We start from the raw sequence: 20,411 nt of genomic DNA on the forward strand, positions 1-20,411 counted from the left end.
TATAATAATTTATTTCATTTTTATTTAGTTTTACTCCTAAATAGCTATTTCTGCCCAATACAATATTTTAGAGTTTAAAAAAATATATTCATGATAAAAAACAAAACAATCCATTACTTCGAAATCACTTTTTAAAAATGCTCTCATATATCCAAGATCATGACAACCTTGGTCCTTAAATATAATGGCAGTTGAGGGAACAAATTAAAATTACAAATATGATTTTAACTTATAGTTAGATTTTTAGCTGTTTTAGATTTTAAAGCTTGTTTTGTCTTATTTTAAATAATTTTAAGCCATATTGTGGCCCTAGTGTGCTGAGGCCCCTGGTAGAGAACAACTGACTTAGATGGCAATATTGAATTATGTACATTTCCTGACTGTTTTATGTTGCCCTTTTATAGACCCAGATGTCCCAGCAGAGCCAATTCTACCTGAGGACAACTTCAATGAAATCAGTAAGTGGCTTTCTCAAATATAATGCATGCAAATGCTGAATAAATGTTGGAACACTCTCAAAATTAGTGACTGTAGTGTCCTGCACCCACTAGTAAAAAAAAATATATATATATATCAAAAATCATATCTGGTGTCTACATAATTTTTTGTTTGACTGCATAAAATCCAAAAGCAATATCTAAAACAAGTTTGCTCATCTGTTCTCTTCCAGTCGTGGACATCACAGACTTCCCTGAGATTGTGGAGAACCACGAGATCAGCGGCGCCGGAAACATGCTGAAGACGCTGGACCCCATCCTCATCACCATCATCGCCATGAGCGCGCTGGGGGTCTTCCTCGGCGCCATCTGCGGCGTGGTCCTCTACTGCGCCTGCTCCCACAGCGCCATGTCCGACAGGAACTTATCCGCCCTGGAAAACTATAACTTTGAGCTAGTGGACGGCGTCAAGTTAAAGAAGGACAAGCTGAACTCACAGAACACGTACTCAGAAGCGTGAGGCACCGACCAATCAGAGGGAACCTCTCCTCAGGGAGGGCGGGGCTAAAACGGACTGCCGATGCCTTCCGGTTGGAGGAGGACAAGGCTCTGTGGTTCAGCGAACCAATGGGAGGTCTGGGACTGAGCCATGCTTTTCTCAGGAGCTGCAGTGAACGGAACCTACCAGTAGGGGACACTGTGTACAAAACATTGAATACAAGGAAAAAACAAAACAAAATGAAAAATAAGAATATGTACAGATGATTGAAATTATTATTTTAATTTTTTATTTCGTATTATTTTTGGTTGATCATTTTTACAATCCGATGCTGGTGTTGAGACCAATATATAATAATGTTATAAAGTATTTATCTTTTTTTTCTTTTTTTTTTTTGGTAGGAGGAAAAAAAATCATTTATTTTTATTTTAAAAGATTGCTTTGCGCTTTAAGGAGATGTGTAAAAAAAAAAAAAAGAACCATATACGGCCAAGGGAAGGTTAATACCCCATGGTAGGGCAAGGATCAAACGGGGTGGAAAATCATCCAGCCCTGTTGCATTCTGAGTATGGTTCAGTCAGTGCCTTTGGTACATCTTTTTTGGCCTCCTCTGTTGTTTTCTGGGTGTTTTCAACCCTTTAGTTCTCGAAAAAGCTGTCGGTCGAATCTGCAAAACAAATCCCGGTAAATTCATAGCGCTTTAATGTTAAAGTCCTGCATATTGTACATAAGTTTTAATATATTTTAATGCCCTTTTCAAAGAAACGAGTAAAAGGACAAAAAAGAAAGCTGCAGTATCCCTTTTTTCTTGGGTTGTATGTTGTAAATACAATCGTCTGACTGTTTTGTGAAAGTGAAACGTGTGCTTTTTCCGTCCTGTTTGGTTATTTTGCTACGCTCCCAAAAGATGCAGACCTTGTTCAAGACAGATGTTAATACAAATCCAGCGCGCATTTCATCATGGGAACATAAATGCATTTCATAGGCGAGTTTTATTCACCTGGATTACAGATTTATAATCATCATATCCTCTATAATCACATTCAGAATGTCTGTTTATCCAGCATACCAAAAAAAAAATTGATGATCGTCATTGCCTTGATTGCTTTGATTTGAGGTTTCATCAAAGCGCTTCTTTCACCATCCGTCGAGCTTGAATGCATGTGCTTTTGAATAAAACTCTCATTTTAAGAGTGGTGCTAATAAAAGTTCTCACGCATCGCTTCGCAAGCGTTCTGTCATTGGCCTTGTGTCTGTACCAAAGGACTGTTGCCTCAAACTGCAGGGTCCAATCGCAACAACCCATTCTCTTGAGACGTCTGGAGACCATCTCATCTCATTGTCACTGGGTCGACGGTTTGGATTCTGGACCGCTGGATGGGTCTGATTTTAGCAATGCCGTACACACGTAGTTTAACCGATAACAGGGCTTCACTGCTGACAATACTAATGTTTTCTACAGGTTTCTCGGTATGTTCATGTACTGTGCTGTATACTGTTGTTTTCCCGTTTCTTTCCGGTAGTTTCCGATGACATGAATCCTTGTGTCGATGCTACATGTGTGTCAGCTGAAGCTGGATAAAGGCCACTGGCTTCAGTCAGGATTCTGTGAGAAAGCATACTGTAGCATTAACGAAAAAGAAACAATGTTGCACTGATCAAAATATTTGATGAAGTTTATGTGTTTATAGCATTCATTTGTAAAAAAGACAACTGAAATAAAAAAGACAGTGTTCATTTCTTTTTTATATAGTTTCAGAATATGTAATACGATTCTGAAATGGTCAGTTATCAAGATGTTTTCATTATTGAAAAAGATATACAGATTTCCTATAGTAAAGCTCCCGTTTACCTGACCCTGATTCTCTTTTGCTTTTTGTACTGTCCTTGAAATTTTGTGCCGATTTGTTTCTTTTTCATTTTCTTTTTTTTTTACAAGAAGATGCGGAAGCAAAGAAAACTTTTATTTTCAATACTGCCTCTGTACGTTGCTGTTGTAGGAAGGAAAAAATGAATAAAAAACAGCAAGGCCTTAAAATGGATATCAATGTTTTGTATTTGAACATCGGCATCACGAAAGAAAATCTCCTCCACATCTGCTCTGTCTCTGATAGAATCAGATCGACTGACATATTCCAAAGATTCAGCTCCAATAAATGTGTTCTGAAACCTTTGCTCTTTTTATAAGTTATTTTTCTTTTCTTCTTTTTTTAACTATAGATGACATGCAAAGAGCATGCAGGTGTAAAGACAGGACAGCAGAAGGCGATGTTGAGCAACTTGATGACAAGAGAAGCACTGTACGCTGACATATTTACATAATATAAATGTACACTTTTTGTGGTTTTGAGGGCTTATTTTACACAAAAGAAGAACTGGAAGTATTCAAATGAGGCACAAAAGTGTCCACCTGCAATATCAGTATATTTCTAAGCAGAGGGACTCTGATAGCAATGTCTGTGAACTTACTCTAGTGTGTATTGTGTTAATTATTTGATTAGTTATATTACATAAATGCTTATTAATTCAAGTAATAACGAGCATATAGCATATCTGAAGAGCACAAAAGTGTCCACCAGCAATATCAGTATATTTCTAAGCAGAGGGACTCTGATAGCAATGTCTGTGAACTTACTCTAGTATTACTCTGTGTATTGTGTTAATTATTTGATTAGTTATATTACATAAATGCTTATTAATTCAAGTAATAACGAGCATATGTAATCACTGAAGAGCTCCAGTTAATATTTCTCAGGGCTGAAAGTTAATTACTGTGTAGACACATGCTTTAAAATGCTTTTGAGCATTTTACTGATATTTCAGGAAAAATACAGTTTAATGAACAAGCTTGATATTTTAGCGGGGCATATTTAGAGTCCCTTGTGAAAAAGTCAACTTCAAATCTTAAAAGTATATTTTTAAAAAGCTGTACTGACGTATGTTACAGAAAATGGTAATGCATTAGTTTAGAAACCAATTCTCACTATTAACTAGTAGCTTATTAGCATGCATAGCATATTGCCTGTTTATTAGTACTTATAGAGCACATATTAATACCTTATTCTGTATGATCATATTCTAGATTTCTTAATCCACCCAATACCTAAACTTATCAGCGTACTGACTATTAATAAGCAGCAAATTAGGAGTTTATTGACGCAGAAGTTGTTGTTAGTTAGCTAATAGTGAGAATTGGTCCCTAAACTAAAATGTGACCCAGAAAAGATACTTTATTTCAAAGTGATTTAGTTACACCTTACATGTACTTACTTTAGTAATAAGAGTAAATTATTAAGTAACTAACCCTAAACCAAACCATAACCTACTAATACTCAGTACTTAGTTGTGTAATTACACTGCAACAACATTGCACTTACCTTAAAATAAAGTGTAACCATAATATTAATGAAATAAAAGGCCACTTAAGTGCACTTAAATTGAGACACTTTCAAGAGAAATTTGTGATAATGTCAAATTAAAGGTTATTCAAATCATTATGTTTTAATCTTTTGCCGTGCTTTAAAGAAGTGCACTTATTTTAATGTGTTGACTTAATGTGTTACTTATATGTACACTATATTTTAATTTATTTGCAAGTATCTGAAAACATTACATTCAGTTTGTACTTAAGTATATTCTTTTAAAGTATATTACTCATTTTTAAAGTATGTTAAAGTGTACTTCTTTTTCACAAGGGTAAGTGGCCACAATGAGAAACTGCTATTTATTGACATAAACATAATCAGAAAACACATATGTGACCCTGGAGCACAAAAGCAGCGTTAAGTCGCTGGGGTATATTTGAAGCAATAGCCAACAATACACTGTATGGGTCAAAATTAATTATTTTTCTTTTATGCCAAAAATCATTAGGATATTATTAAATAAAGATCATGTTCCATGAAGATATTTAGTAAATTTCCTACTGTAAATATATCAAAACTTCATTTTTGATTAGTAATATGCATTGCTAAGAACTTAATTTGAGCAACTTTAAAGATGATTTTCTCATTATTTCGATTTTTTTGCACCCTCAGATTCCAGATTTTCAAATAGTTGTATCACAGCCAAATATTGTGCTATCCTAACAAACCATACATCAATGGAAAGCTTATTTATTCAGCTTTCAGAATTCAAACTTGACCCTTATGACTGGTTTTGTGCTCCAGGGTCACATATTTGAGTGATTTGACATTTGACTCAAACCTGTACTATACAGTCTTTGTGGCAGCTGACCCAGCCTGTGTTTTGAAACTCTCCAAAGCGTTTCTTTGTGTGTGAGAGCTGAAGCAGACGCCTGCAGGTGAATGTGCTGCTGAATCCAGCGTTAAACACAAGCTCTCTTTCATTACACAACAGAGCTCCTCAAGGCTCCAGTTTATCCATCAAAACAAAACCAATCGCCAGGATATAGAGAGTCGAGCTGCAAATCGATGCATTCTTTCAGTTAAAACAGCTTTAATAAAAAAAAATAAAATAATAAAAAACATATATATGCCAGCTCTGGTTACACAAGCTTTGCTCTGAAATCTATTAGTTCCTTGCTCAGGGGCCAACAAACAGACAGACACACACAGAAGCATGGGACATATATGGGTTTCCTCAAAGTTTTACGTTTGTTCATGTACAAAATCGCAAAAAAATATAAGTAAATTTACTTAAACTTAAGTAATGTTACATCCTTTTTAACATGACATCTATTGTTTTAAGGTAGGCCTATATCATTCCAAGGTTTTAGTGGTTTTGATGATAATGATGATTTATTGATTTATTTAGGCCTATTTAAGCTTAATATCTGATCTTTTTAATGTCTAGCTAGCTATTTAAAAATGCTTACTTTATTTAAACAAAAACAAAACCGAAAAAAACACCATTGTCACATATTTAATATGTTTAATATGTAGCAGAAACAGAAGAATCTTCTAATAAAAATAGTAATTTTCATATAAATTGTAAGTCACATGCCACATTGTCATGATCGTGTAACTCACATTAATGAACACTAGAGGCCAGTGTTGTATTCGCAATAACACAATAACCCTTAAAAGCTCTATTATCTCGAATTGAAAACATCATTATGGACACGATAGATGATAAATAGTATATTGAGCTGTTGTATTTTAAGGCAGTTTGTACTGTGGTAAACTGGGTCAGTACACTGAAGAATTTCATATAAAAATTAGTTAGATCCTACTTGTAATAAAGTTGAATAAATTATATTTTATTATATCAGTCATGTGCTAGTAAGACCCTATTGATCCCACAATCTAAAACAAATTATTTCAGTTCATTCTGCCTGACAGTTTAATGAAAAAAAGTATGATTTAAATGTATAACTATCAGTCCAAATAATACACATTAATCTGGTGTTTCATCGTAAAGCCTGCAACATTTGTACACCGTTTCTGCTCCACAGCAGACAGTGTAGTATTTCAGTATTCAGGCAGGAATTCATTGCGAAAGCTGCATTGCCTCTTTTGGGCGTCTCTTTTTCTTCTGCTTATGTAATCATAGCAACCAAGGTTTTCTGGGTCTGTTTTTTGCACATAATACAGGATCTTTTTCCATCTTTCCTTTTAATAATGCAGCCACCCAATACTTTCAACATGAAGCCTGGTTTCAAACCAGATTTGAAGCTCTTTTTTTAATATCTCTCTGTGTCAGTTCTTTCCCTTCGACTTTCACTTCTCTTCTTTAGAAGTTATTCTTTATTTAAAGATATGTTTTTATAGAGAGAGTCAATTTTAGCAGTGTCCATCAAAACTCATATACTAATACGAATCAACGTTTTATTATTTGGTGTAGAAAAAAACGTATACATGCTAAAATTGTACCATTAATACAGTTATAATAAAAAAGACAAGACATGATATTGAATTTATTACATTTGTATTTAGTATTATCTGATATGTATCTGCAATTTTAATTTAATACTTGAAAAATGTCAGTTTGTCTATCGAAACAAGTAGCTAACTTTTGCCAAGCAAGATACGTCACTTGTCAGCTAGCAAGTAAAGTTCTAGAGCAGCTTTTTCTTCTGTCCTGAAATAGCACTCAGTGAGCAATAGCTGATACTAAATATTTTAATACATACTTAGCCAGTTTGCACTGAGCACCAAAACAGCTTCTTTCATTTTTTTTCAGTTGGAACCACGGACAAATTAAAGGTTTATTTCACCCAAAAATGGAAATTCTGTCATCAATTACTCACCCTCATGTCATTTCACACCTGTAAGACCTTCTTTCCTCTTCCGAACACAAATAGAGATCTTTCTGATGAAATCCGAGAGCTTCCCCTCTATAGGCAGCAACGCAACTTATACATTCAAAGCCCAGAATGGTAGGAAAGACATGGTTAAAGCACTCCCTGTGACTTCAGTGGTATAACCTCAATTTTATTAAGCAACGGAGTGCTTTGTTTGCACTGTGTGTTCATGAGAGCATTAAAATGTATTTGTGTTGTGTTCATGCCATAGAAGACTGGCGTCAACACAACGCACATGAGTGACTGTTCACCCTGTTGAAAAAAACAGCATATGCTGGTTAGGTATGTTTTGACGCTGGGATGCTGGTTTAAGCTGGTCCTTAATTTTTATAGGCAGTGATTTAACAGCCATATATGTGGTTTATTTAGATAAATCAGATGGCTTTGGCCTGTAATGACTGTAGTGATGCAGTTAGACAGACTAGGATATTTATATGTACAAATCAGACAAATATCCCATTCCAAAACATGTCTAGCATACTTAGGCCTACATTGTAAAGAAATTAAAGTTCAATTGTTGATAGTTGAAAGACTTTCTGATGCATTTCACTTACAGCCAATACAATTTCCAGTAGCATTTTCATCGATCAGGCGTGGATCTATTCTGAATGGTTGATAACTTTTGACAAAGTTTAATCCAGGAGCAAAGAGAAATAATTTGTACTTTAAAAGCACGGAGAGATCGTGATTGTACACAGTCTGTGCACAAGCAATATCGGAGTGAGAGGACAGGCAGTTCATTTGTATAAATTAGGCATATTTGAACATTAATTTGTACTTAAGTACAAGTAAAAGTACAGCTTTAAAAATATACTCAAAAAAAGTACAAGTACCCGAAAAAATTACTTAATTACAGTAACGTGAGTAGTTGTAATTCGTTACCTCCACCACTGGCGTCTGCTGAGACCTCATAGTTTCTCATCCAGCGTTCAGCAGCTCTTCTTCTTTCCAATGCAAACACGTAGACGATAAACGCGGCCAGAGGACTTTGTGGAATGGTTCATTTCACAGCGGACGGATGCAGAATGGATTGTTTGGCGTGATTTGTGATTTAAGAGAAGCTCGTTTAGGATTAAAGAGATACAGAAGGATACACGTTGACAAAAGACCCCTATGAGGCTTCGAAAGTGAAGAGAGAAAACTAGTAATAAAAGCCATAAGGTAAAGTTACCGTCGCAATGCTGTCCGCCGAATGAAAGGACGCAGTTTTCATCGGGGTTTTATTTGATAGAAAATGGTAAAGTGGTGTTTAAATCAGACGTGAGTGTGATTTAAAGCGAGAAATGTGTGGTAAAGTTGCTCGAGTAACGGTCCGTGCGCAGATATTTTAGGTGCTTTCTAAAAAAGATGTTGTTCTTCTGTTAGGTTACTCCTGCTAAAGCCTCTCTTTACTGGCTATTTACTTGTTTTTTGTCATTTCTAGCACACAACAGGGGGGAAATGTTCGACGGACACTGCATCTGTTGTTTCGTTTTATGTTCCATCTGTTTTTTATCAATATGAAAGCAGCAGCACATCTACACATGTTGCTAGGGAGAATAATCTTTCTTAGCATTTTGTGCCTCTATACTATTTATTATTATTATTATATTTTTTTTTTGAGTCGAGGGATTTATTTAAAGTGGTGGTTATTGTTGTTATTATTATTATTTTAAACGTATTGATTTTATTATTAATATTATCATTATTTAATTTCCACAGTTGCATTTCTTAATCTACACTCTAAAAAATGCTGGGTTGTTTCAACCCAACTCTGGGTCAAATATGGACTAACCCAACTTTTGGGTTAAAAATTTAATGTAAAAATTTAACCCAACGGTTGGGTTAGTCCATATTTGACCCAAAGTTGGGTTGAAACAACCCAGCATTTTTTAGAGTGTAAGACAAAATGAAAAATGGAACGATGACGCATAGAACGTTTGAAAGTGTCATCTTACATTCAAATCTCGAGCTCACGCTGTACATTTCATGTGGAACTTTTGTAACACTTTTCTAGTTAAGCCATTCTCTCTATTATTAGCATGCCTATTATTAACACATTGGCTGTTTATTTGTACTTGTAAAGCACATATTCTGCATGACCCTATACCTAAACTTAACAACTACCTTACTATTAATAAGCAGCAAATTAGGAGTTTATTGAGTCAAAAGTCATAGTTAATGGTTTGTTAATAGTAAGAATTGGACTTCAAAATAAAGTGTGACCAGAACTTGATTTGGACTTTGAAAAATATGATTCTTAGAATTAGTTTTCAAATCATAGGCATTGTGTAAATAAGCAATGAAATGAGAAATAAACAAAAAGAAGTACTTTGAGCAAGTAAACAGCTTACGTAATGGATTTGCTCATCTGTTTTCTTAGGTAAATGCATCTAACCGCTATCCAGTATTTAAACACAGGCCATGGTGTTTATCTGGACTAACTATACAGTACAGAATGACTGTATACTGTATCTACAGACATTTCTCCTTTTACTATATAACTATATTGGACACAAATGGAAAACATGAGTGAGAGAAACATACACACACAAAATATATCTGTCTACAATCAATTTCTCAAATATGACCGAAGCACGTCTGCTTCCTAAAGCTGACATGTTCCTTTGAAATGTCAATATTTCAGGAAACAGTCTGCATTGATTCATTGGATGCAGTGACACCCTTGTACCCATTTTAATCAGAAGAGGACGTCTGGCGGCCCTGTCCTTTAGAACAACCTTGCGTCTGACAGCAGAGGAGCTTTTTTAATCAAGTAAATGGGTGTAAGACTCAGTGTAGGTGGAATAAATCAGGTGTGTGGTCAGTAGCATCTGTTCGCTGACAGTATACGTGACCTCTGACCTTCACAACAGCTGCTGGACAGAAAAAAACTTTATTGTTGGACCTTTAACCAGCGACTCCTTTTGACAGATAAGTGCTGAGCACATCACAATCCTGTGTTGTGTTTCTGCTTCTTTGGTTATTTATAGATGCTTAAAATAGTTTTACATGTGAAGTTATCACTCATGATTCTAACTTTAAATTAGTGTTTAGGTTTTGAACTTTAAGTGCAAATGCAAAGGAAAGTGTTGGAGTTTCGATTCATGCTGGACACTTGTTGACTGCTTTTCCTTCACTGTCTGTTCCAACGTATTAAAATGCATATGCTTATTTTTCTACAAAACTAATTTCAAATATATGAGTTCAGATCAAAAGCTATTTGAAGATCATGCAAAGCATGCATTTTGTCGAGTGTGTCCAAACGTTTCATTGGTGCATTTCTTGTGTATGATGTAGATAATAATGCTTTAGTGTTAGTCTTATTCAAGCACTCTTGTCAGTTCTGATCTTAGTAAAAATATTTATAGGAACGTATCCAGTCATTGTTTTCCAGACCTTGTTTGGCAGTCGTCCTGAATCCAGGGATAGGACTAACCCAAAAAATGTAAAATCCAGATCCAAAAAAAGTACATTCTGTCATTATTTACTTATGTTGTTCTAAACCCACATCCACCTTTTTCCTTCACCCCATGACGCTTTGCATGAATAATGGAACAGTAAATAATAAGCAGAAGTTTTGCTCCATGAACACAATAATAAACATTTTCAAAAACTGAGTACAATGGGGTGAGATTATTCTACTCGCCCTTCAACCATAACATTAAAAGGAAATGTAAAAGTGTAAAAGCATTAACGAATTACATTCAACATACCATAACTCCTAAAGCTAGATTCTGTCCGCAGCAACATTAAGGAAATGTTAAATATCATTGTAGTAATATATGTCTACATTACGTAACAATTACATTTTAAAGCATCTGTGTTAAAACAAACCTGGAAAGAGACGACAGGATTTAGGAAGAAAAAACAGAGTTTTAGTGCATTCTAGTTCATTATTCATGGGATATATTGTTGTCTTTTTTCATATTGTTTCAGCAGACTGATAATAGCTCTTGCCATAGATATTCTTGTTATATCACGTCACATTAAAATAGAGTTGCGTTATTCTCCTGACTTCTGAAAATAGAACATGAAGGACAATGAACAGCTCATTCAGTCAAACTGACAGAGAAGGATTATTTGTAGCACTACCTTATGAATTAAAATGATTTGTTGCAGTCATTTTGAGTGGACCGTCCCCAAACCAGAAGTGCCTCCCATCATTTAAAATGCTATAGGCTCATTGGGAAGAAGGTGGATAATTATCTTTCATGGAATACAACATTTTTTTTTTTCCGTTATGTTTATACAGTGACAGTGAATGGTGCACCAGGGGCTGTAAAGCTCCCCAAAGTCACAAAAAACAGCATAAAAGTAGTCTCTGTGACCCGTGTGCTGTATTATAAGTCTTCATACAAAAGCTTTAAGTGAGGAACAGACTTGATTTTTTTTTTTACTGCAAATCTTCCACTGTAGCTTATACATTTTATTGATTGAATATGCTTTATATTTAAATGTGACAAAGTATGATCAATTATACAATACACAATAGTCAAAGAAATTTGGCATCATGGCATCAATCCTGGTGTTACATGTCTTGAAATTTAATATCTGAATATACAAAAACATGCGAGTATACAAAAGTTATACATGAGTTTCACACACAGCCATGTCATTGGTTCTGTGGTACTTTTTTTTTGTCATGTTTGGATATTTCTGCCAGTCTGATCGCCATTGTTTTAATGGTTTCTTGGACACTTTGGAGACACTTTACCCATTTCTTCGTGTAGACCATTTTGAGCTGCCTAAAAATGTCACAAAGTTTGCATGTTGTTCTCAGTGTCTGTTTCTTTATTGTAGGGCCGTTGTAAAGCTGTCAGACTTAGATCTTAAAACACATGTGTCTGGAGGAACTCCGCTCTAAATGCCCCAGCTTTTCTTCTCAAAACATTTGGCTTGTCTTCAGAATTCTTAATACTTATATTTTGGCTTATAAAGGATTGAAATCTGTGACTGTGGGCACATTTGCTTTAAACTCTGTTGTCAAATGTATGTTTTCATGTTGCGATAAAGGAGCTCAGAATGTGTCTATCTCCTTTCCACTGGTAAAATCTCTTGTTTGATGTTGGTCTGCAAATTAGGCCCCTGTCTAATCTGATCTACTTTTTGTCCCCTCCCTATTTCCTTCGAGCCGTCTGCTCTTATCTGATCTCGGTTCTCATTGCTCGTACCGGTCAGCCAATGAGAAAGAACCTTTCTTTGCCGGTGTACAATGTAAGCAGTATTCATGTGAGCCAGCGGAGGTCACACAGTAAATTAGCTTGAAATTGACCTGCAGTGGCTTGTGGTCAATGCAGTATTGTGTAGCTGGTCTCTCAACCATTTTAACCAATCTTCTTGCCAGTCTGTCATGAGTAAAAATGCTGAAAACAACTGTTGTTGTACATGCTGAGTGAAGGGAATAGAAGAGAAAACTATTTTACCAAAAAAAGTGCTTAAATGCATATGCAAATTATTTCCATATGTTAGCAGCTACATTAAATTTAAAGGTGTACCATTATTCTTACCTCTACAGTGAGCATGAACTGGTTTGTTAAGGTCTTTGGGTAAGTCGATGGCCTATAGTATCATTAGTTTGGGAAAGTTTTGAATCGATTGTGCACAGTGAACAGCTGGTGTTGTACAGCTGTGGGTAGAAATGCAGAACCATTCGGACACATCTGTCAAAAAGAGAAAACCAGTTCACAAAGTGAGACAATATATTCTTCCTCATCTGGGACAAATTCTCACCCAACAGGAAGATTAATCTGAATTCAGTTGCCCTCATTTGAACTACTATCAGATCAGTTTAATGTCACTGGAAGTTATTCATCTCACATTGAAACACAAGGTAGGGCTTTTGTACTTGGAAAGCTGCATTGCATATAGAATTATTCAGTCTAGTCTCATTGTTTATACGTAGGTATTTATTTGTAGCCAGGTACAAAAACATACTTTTTGAATGAATTCATTTTTTTTATGTATATTGTTGTTGTACCCCAATATGTAAATTGGGGAGGATGCTGAAAGCTAAAATATGGAAGGACTGACAGCATCTAAAAAGTAAACAGTAGAAACGTAAAATATTTACAAAACATTTACATCAAAATTATATTTATTTACCTACATTTTCACAGTTTTATAGGTATACAGTATTGCACATCTCTTAACCCTATAAACATAACCACTCTTCAACAATAAAAAAAATAAAACTAATTGGCAGAAAAATGTACAGTGGCAATAATTTGTAACCATGCACCATTATATAGATACATGCAATATAACACCACCTGAAATATGGCATGTCACATGAGAACCAAAAAGCATGCGATAACATACATTGGTCATAACGATTCTTGAGGCAGCAAATATAGAATTTTTGAAGATTGCATGATTTACAGTTGCTACTGAGGTTGTAGATGAAGATCGTTGAATAAAAACTTGATATGTGGATTCTGAAAATTTGGATTGCAGTGCAAGAATAAAAGATTGTTTGTAATCCTTTAATGTTGCATTTTGGGCATATTTCATGGTCATTTTTGAGTCATAGCACATTCAGAAAACTGCAGTGGATAATAAAATATTACATAAATAATAGTTAAATAATTACAGAATTTTTATTCATTTTAAGGCTTTAAAGTGTAGTCTTGTTTACAATGAAAACCTTCTGAAATAAGTTTGCACCAGACGTCTAACTGAACAGAATCAAGTGATATAATTTCAATATAAGTAAATGAGTCAACTGAATTTAATAAATCCGAATGAAAACATACTCTCAGTGATAGTCAACAACAATGATTTCAACCAATTATTTGCATGAATTAAATATTTGATAAAAAATAAGAACCTGCTACATTTGTACATTTGCAAATACGTACATGATTTATGTTTTGCTGTCAATACATGCATTCTGTACATTTAATTGTCTATGGTATGAAAATGTAGGTCCATAGGTTTTAGTCAGAGGTTCAGTCTCCAGTTTTGAAATACTTCAAACACTGGTCTCAATAAATAAATACAAATTACAGTTATTACTGTTGTCCCAGGAAACCAATTCCCTACATCTTTTATCTTGTACATCGTGTATCCTGTTTAGCTGTCACAAGATAGATAATGTGTGTGACGAGTATGTATATATTTCATGTCACAGTCCTCATCTCCTGTTGGGTTTATGATTTGTGATAACTACCACCTGACTGTACCCTTACTTGTTCAGTTTTGTTTTACTGCCCAAAATTGCACTGACCAAGAGACCAATACAGATCTTAGATAAAAACTGTCCATTTCCTCTAAACGTCTCTAGGTTACGTATGTAACCATGGTTCCCCGAGGGAACGAGACGCTGCGTCGAGATCGCTTTGGGGACGGCCCTGTGTGACCGCGTTCTGAAGCACATGTAAAATCAGTCCAATGGAGCAGCGAGACGTCACGAGCGGGGTGACGTGAGCGCCAGGAAGTATAAAAGCGCATCCGGCAGAGCGCAAGTTAGCATCGATGAAGTAGCGCCTGGAGGGATGCATGGAGTATGGCAAAGAAACGCAGCGTCTCGTTCCCTCGGGGAACCATGGTTACATACGTAACCTAGAGACGTTCCCCTTCAGGAACTCGAGCTGCGTAGGTGGAGCCTCCATCCCCTGGCCTCAGCCCCTGTCTTGACAGGATATCTGCCCACTGATTTAGATACCCAGGGATGTAAACTGCTCTTAGAGAGAGGAGCTTCAGTTCCTGAAGGGGAACTATAATAAGCCTCCCTATCTACCGAGACATTGACAGCTCTGCTACACTCTAAAAATGTTGGGTTAAATACAACCCAGTGCTGGGTAAAATAGGGACAAACCCAGCAATTGCGTTGTTTTGACCCAGCGGTTGGGTTAAATGTTTAACCCAACCTTCTGGGTAGTAACCCAACCGCTGGGTCAAAACAACGGGTAAAATAGGGACAAACCCAGCAATTGCGTTGTTTTGACCCAGTGGTTGGGTTTTGTACCCAGCACTGGGTTGTATTTAACCCAGCATTTTTTAGAGTGTACACTTGCAATGGTAACACTTTACAATAAGGGTCTGTAGGTTAACTTTAGTTAATGCAATAAACTATGAATTACAAATGAACACTCTAAAAAATGCTGGGTTAAATAAAACCCAGCGCTGGGTTAAAAAGGGACAAACCCAGCTATTGGGTTGTTTTGACCCAGCGGTTGGGTTATATTTAACCCAGCATTTTTTAGAGTGAACATAAATTTGAAATGAACATTAGTATTTAGCATTAAACATTAACCTACATTAATAAATGTTAGACAGATTGTTGTTCAATGTTCACAGTTAATTAGCATGATACCTAATGCAAACTAAGTTTAACTGTACCACTGTAACCTGTTGGCTTGGCATTGAACTGCTTTACACTTGTACGACTGAAAGGTTTTATTCAGCAGTGTTATTGTCCTCTGAGTCAGCCCCTCCATTACAGTGAATTATTCATTCATATTCAATAATAAAAATGATAGATGAGCACGTGACTGCGTCATTTTCCAACCACTTAAATCATGCTATTGACCTCAGCGATGCATCAACCAGGTGGAAAATGAATCAGATCAGTTCAAGCCTGAAGGGGATTCACTATGAAAGAAATACAGTGTATAAAATTGTTAATTTGTTATTTTAATGTACATTTCTCAATTAAACTCATTCATATATGTTCAATGCCTACCACTTCCTCTTATATATCCTCATATAGGCCTATCTATATATATTGGTAGGTATGACAAAGGTCCTGGTGGTTTGGTTTTCATGGGCAGGGCTTCACCGCGAGGGGTTTCTGGCTGTTTGCCAAACTGCATGCTGGTTTCCTTTGTGATAGGGGCGATTCCTGTAAAGTCAACACAACGGTTAAAAGGGACTAGTCAGGCAGAAGCAGTAACATTACAACGGCCCCCCTGAACCCTGTAATGCCAGCTTCAGGTCTCAGAGGCGTAATATATCATGCTCAGTGTAGTCTATGCATTATATGTATGCAAGCTTTTATAGAAGTCTAACTCTCACCCAGCCTTCAGTTTGATTAATTCGGGGTGCATTTGACTGATACTAGCGGAGAAGCCTTTGTTCTGGTCATTGGGAAAACATCTTAGGGATTCCTGGTATGTTTTTTAGGAGGATGGTAGAGTTTGTGGTTGAGTACTGAGGGTGGAGAAGATGAAATGAAGGGGTTGGGCTTAGGGTAGAACCAAGCCATATATTCAACCCAGGCTCATTGGGAAAAACGTGCCTATACCTACATTTTTGCAAAACTCCAAAAAGGATCAAATAAACACACGTGGCATTTCACACAGTTTCTTTTCACACAAATTATGATTACAATGGCAGATTATTGATTAATACAGACTTATTTTCACGTGGTTCCTTGCACAATACTATTTTATGACCTTAAAACACTTTTACCATAGTGCATGATTTGTAAACTAATACATTTTGAAGTTTGCATCTCATAACCAGCTTTTCTGATGTAGTAAACTTGCTCAATAGCCCACCTGGTACAGCATTGCACTTGCAAAGTCCTTGAATCACAAGAAGTAACAAAAAAACAGCTTAAAGACTTGTAGAAACAAGCTAAAGTGACATGGTTGCTTCAGCAAATGCTTTTTTATTTCACATTTGTTTAAGTTAACACTATTGGTTACATTTACGGTCAGCTTTAGTGTAGAAAGTACATTGTTTTCAGGCACAATAAAAATTATAGCACCACTTACCACACATTTCTTTTCCAAACTGCCACAAAATGTACAACAACCAGTGTAATAAAACATTGCCAGATTCACATTCATCTTTTTTGGATAAAACTGTAGCACTTTTATTGCCACCCACTGGACATGTTAGAAAATGTTTAAGATGCAATGTAATGAATTTTGCAGAAATGTCACCACAGGAGCATATTTATATTTGTAAGATGACTTTTAGCATCAAGCCAGTTGCTTGAACTACAGTAGAACAACATTGCAGGCAGTTACTGTAGTGCTACTGATTAGCTATTCTTAGAGGTGCTAAATCAAAACAACAGAATGAGAAAAATCCCATTGATTTACATTAAAGGAGGAACCCAAGCCTTATCATACTGACTTGTGCCAGTAACACCAAAAAAAAAAAAAAACCACTCTGAACACTTTTACCAATGACCAAAACACCCTATCATCATGGTGTTTACATTTGTATGAGTAAAGGATGATCGCATTATATTTGTAAATGTAAAAACCGAGTTGCTTTTTGTAGTAGCCTGCACAATGAATGATCTCTCTTTGTTTCTTATGCTGGTGTCTCTCTGCTGCTTGGTGATTACATACATCTTGTTCTATTTGTGCCGTTGTTGAATTGTGGTTGGCTAAGTAATGTTCAGTACAGCAGAAAGTGGTATTGATCCAGTATGACTGTGAAGGATGGGCTTGAACTCGAGCATTAGCATGGTCAATATTCCCCTAAAGGTCCATCTTAGAAAGAGCGTTACTCTTTGATATTTAACAATATTCACAATCAATTTTGTTGTTTGAAAGTCAAGCATAAGGTCAGTTTTGCAAATGCATTGTTTACAGCAGGGATTCTCAAAGTTTTTGTCAGCTAAACCTCTTTGACCTAACATATTCGTTTTTGGTTATTAATGTTGGTTTACAGCATGCATGTAATTTATTGTATTCACAAGAAAACTGAAATAGTCATGTTTCAGCAAAAGTAGGGCTCCTCAAATATCTATATTTGCATTAATAATTCAAGTATATTTAAAAATAAAAAACTACCCTTGCAGATAATATAACATTAACGAAACAAAATGCCACTCAAGTGTACTTAAAGAGAGACTCTTTCATGACTGTGTTTTAAACACACTGAAGTGCACTTTGTAATAATGTCTAATTAAATGTTTAATTTTCAAGTACATTTCAAATTTGTTCAATTTGTTTTAAACTTTTGTTGTGCTTTCATTTTAATGTGTTGACTAACATACTAGGCTCATGTAATGTACTTAATTATATTTTGTAACTGTAGTGAGTTATTCAATATTACATCATTACAGATGTGTAATTAAAAATTTATTTAAATACATGATTATATATTATTTAAATACATACACAAGTTTCGGTAATACTTAATTTCAAAGTGCCCCTGTTACATGTTACATGTCCTTACTATAGTAATAATAATAGTAAATTATTCATAATTACAAGCAATTAACCCTAACCCTAATGCTGTAAATACATGTTGTTAAATAATAATGCTCAGTACTTATTTGTATAATTACGTTGTAACAATAATACCTTAAAATAAAGAGTTACACTTTATTTTATGGTGTCCTTGTCACAAATTGTGTACATTTAAGTACTGAATAATACAGTGGGTAAAATAAGTATTGAACACATCACCATTTTTCTCAGTAAATATATTTCTAAAGGTGCTGTTGACATGACATTTTCACCAGATGTCGGTAACAATCCAAGTAATCTTTGATATTTAACAATATTCACAATCGATTTTGTTGTTTGAAAGTCAAGCATAAGGTCAGTTTTGCAAATGCATTGTTTACAGCAGGGATTCTCAAAGTTTTTGTCAGCTAAACCTCTTTGACCTAACATATTCGTTTTTGGTTATTAATGTTGGTTTACAGCATGCATGTAATTTATTGTATTCACAAGAAAACTGAAATAGTCATGTTTCAGCAAAAGTAGGGCTCCTCAAATATCTATATTTGCATTAATAATTCAAGTATATTTAAAAATAAAAAACTACCCTTGCAGATAATATAACATTAACGAAAACAAAATGCCACTCAAGTGTACTTAAAGAGAGACTATTTCATGACTGTGTTTTAAACACACTGAAGTGCACTTTGTAATAATGTCTAATTAAATGTTTAATTTTCAAGTACATTTCAAATTTGTTCAATTTGTTTTAAACTTTTGTTGTGCTTTCATTTTAATGTGTTGACTAACATACTAGGCTCATGTAATGTACTTAATTATATTTTGTAACTGTAGTGAGTTATTCAATATTACATCATTACAGATGTGTAATTAAAAATTTATTTAAATACATGATTATATATTATTTAAATACATACACAAGTTTCGGTAATACTTAATTTCAAAGTGCCCCTGTTACATGTTACATGTCCTTACTATAGTAATAATAATAGTAAATTATTAATAATTACAAGCAATTAACCCTAACCCTAATGCTGTAAATACATGTTGTTAAATAATAATGCTCAGTACTTATTTGTATAATTACGTTGTAACAATAATACCTTAAAATAAAGAGTTACACTTTATTTTATGGTGTCCTTGTCACAAATTGTGTACATTTAAGTACTGAATAATACAGTGGGTAAAATAAGTATTGAACACATCACCATTTTTCTCAGTAAATATATTTCTAAAGGTGCTGTTGACATGACATTTTCACCAGATGTCGGTAACAATCCAAGTAATCCATACATACAAAGAAAGCAATACAAATAAGTGCAGAAATGAAGTTCTGTGTAATAAAATGGAATGACCCAGGGAAAAAAGTACTGAACACGCATACTGAAATGTATTTATTACTTTGTACAAAAGCCTTTGTTGGTAATGACAGCTGTATGGACAAACTAGTCGCATGCATTGCTCAGGTGTGATGTTGGCCCATTCTTCCACACAAACAGTCTTCAAATCTTGAAGGTTCCATGGGCCTCTTCTATGAACTCTAATCTTTAGTTCTTTCCATAGATTTTCTATTGGATTCAAGTCAGGTGATTGGCTGGGCAATTCTAGCAGCTTTATTTTATTTTTCTGTAACCAATTGATAGTTTCCTTGGCTGTGTTTGGGATCATTACTGTCTTGCTGAAATATCCACCAGTATTTCACAGGCTTGTCTAAATGTTGTGCAGCAAACTTTAAACGTACATGCTTTTTCAACATGCAACATTTTGCAGTGATTTTGGGCTTTTTGGGGACCAGAATGATGGTGGGGCGTTTGAAGCAGCAGGGAACCTCACACAGCTCCAGTGATCTGTTAAAGATATGTGTAAAGTTGGGGGCCAGTTGGTCAGTGCAGGTTTTTAAACAGGCAGGTGAAACGCCATCTGGGCCTGAGGCTTTCCTAGATTTCTGCTTCCTGAAGACCTGGTTCACATCCTCTACACAGACCTTAAGCACAGGTTGAATGGTGGGGGAGGGAGGGAGGGGGGTTGCAGGGGTGGGAGGTGAACGTGTGAAGTGCAGATCAGAGCGGATGGGG

At 35.4% G+C, this 20,411-nt stretch overlaps 2 protein-coding genes and 1 long non-coding RNA gene across 3 annotated transcripts in view; 2 read left to right on the plus strand and 1 right to left on the minus strand.

The window, feature by feature from the left end:
* Nucleotides 1-1,334, plus strand: part of LOC107653804 (neuropilin-1a-like) — a 1,957-nt gene extending 623 nt beyond the window's left edge. Inside the window, exons 2-3 of the mRNA XM_016440635.1 lie at nt 405-458; nt 671-1,334. Of these exons, the coding sequence (XP_016296121.1) occupies nt 405-458; nt 671-957 (341 nt within the window). The 3' untranslated portion in view covers nt 958-1,334. The remainder of the gene's footprint in view (nt 1-404; nt 459-670) is intronic.
* A 39-nt stretch (nt 1,335-1,373) lies between these two features.
* LOC107653807 (uncharacterized) overlaps nt 1,374-20,411 on the minus strand; it is a 23,368-nt gene continuing 4,330 nt past the window's right edge. Inside the window, exons 2-4 of the long non-coding RNA XR_001630269.1 lie at nt 13,818-13,826; nt 12,513-12,516; nt 1,374-2,808 (exon numbers count right to left, since the gene is read on the minus strand). This is a non-coding gene — a long non-coding RNA (uncharacterized LOC107653807). The remainder of the gene's footprint in view (nt 2,809-12,512; nt 12,517-13,817; nt 13,827-20,411) is intronic.
* itgb1a (integrin, beta 1a) overlaps nt 8,111-20,411 on the plus strand; it is a 40,362-nt gene continuing 28,061 nt past the window's right edge. Inside the window, exon 1 of the mRNA XM_016440638.1 lies at nt 8,111-8,362. The gene's annotated coding sequence lies outside the window, so the exon portion shown is untranslated. The remainder of the gene's footprint in view (nt 8,363-20,411) is intronic.

The sequence above is a fragment of the Sinocyclocheilus anshuiensis genome, unplaced genomic scaffold (assembly GCF_001515605.1).
Source record: "Sinocyclocheilus anshuiensis isolate Anshui unplaced genomic scaffold, SAMN03320099.WGS_v1.1 scaffold79, whole genome shotgun sequence".
NCBI classification, from domain to species: Eukaryota; Metazoa; Chordata; class Actinopteri; order Cypriniformes; family Cyprinidae; genus Sinocyclocheilus; species Sinocyclocheilus anshuiensis.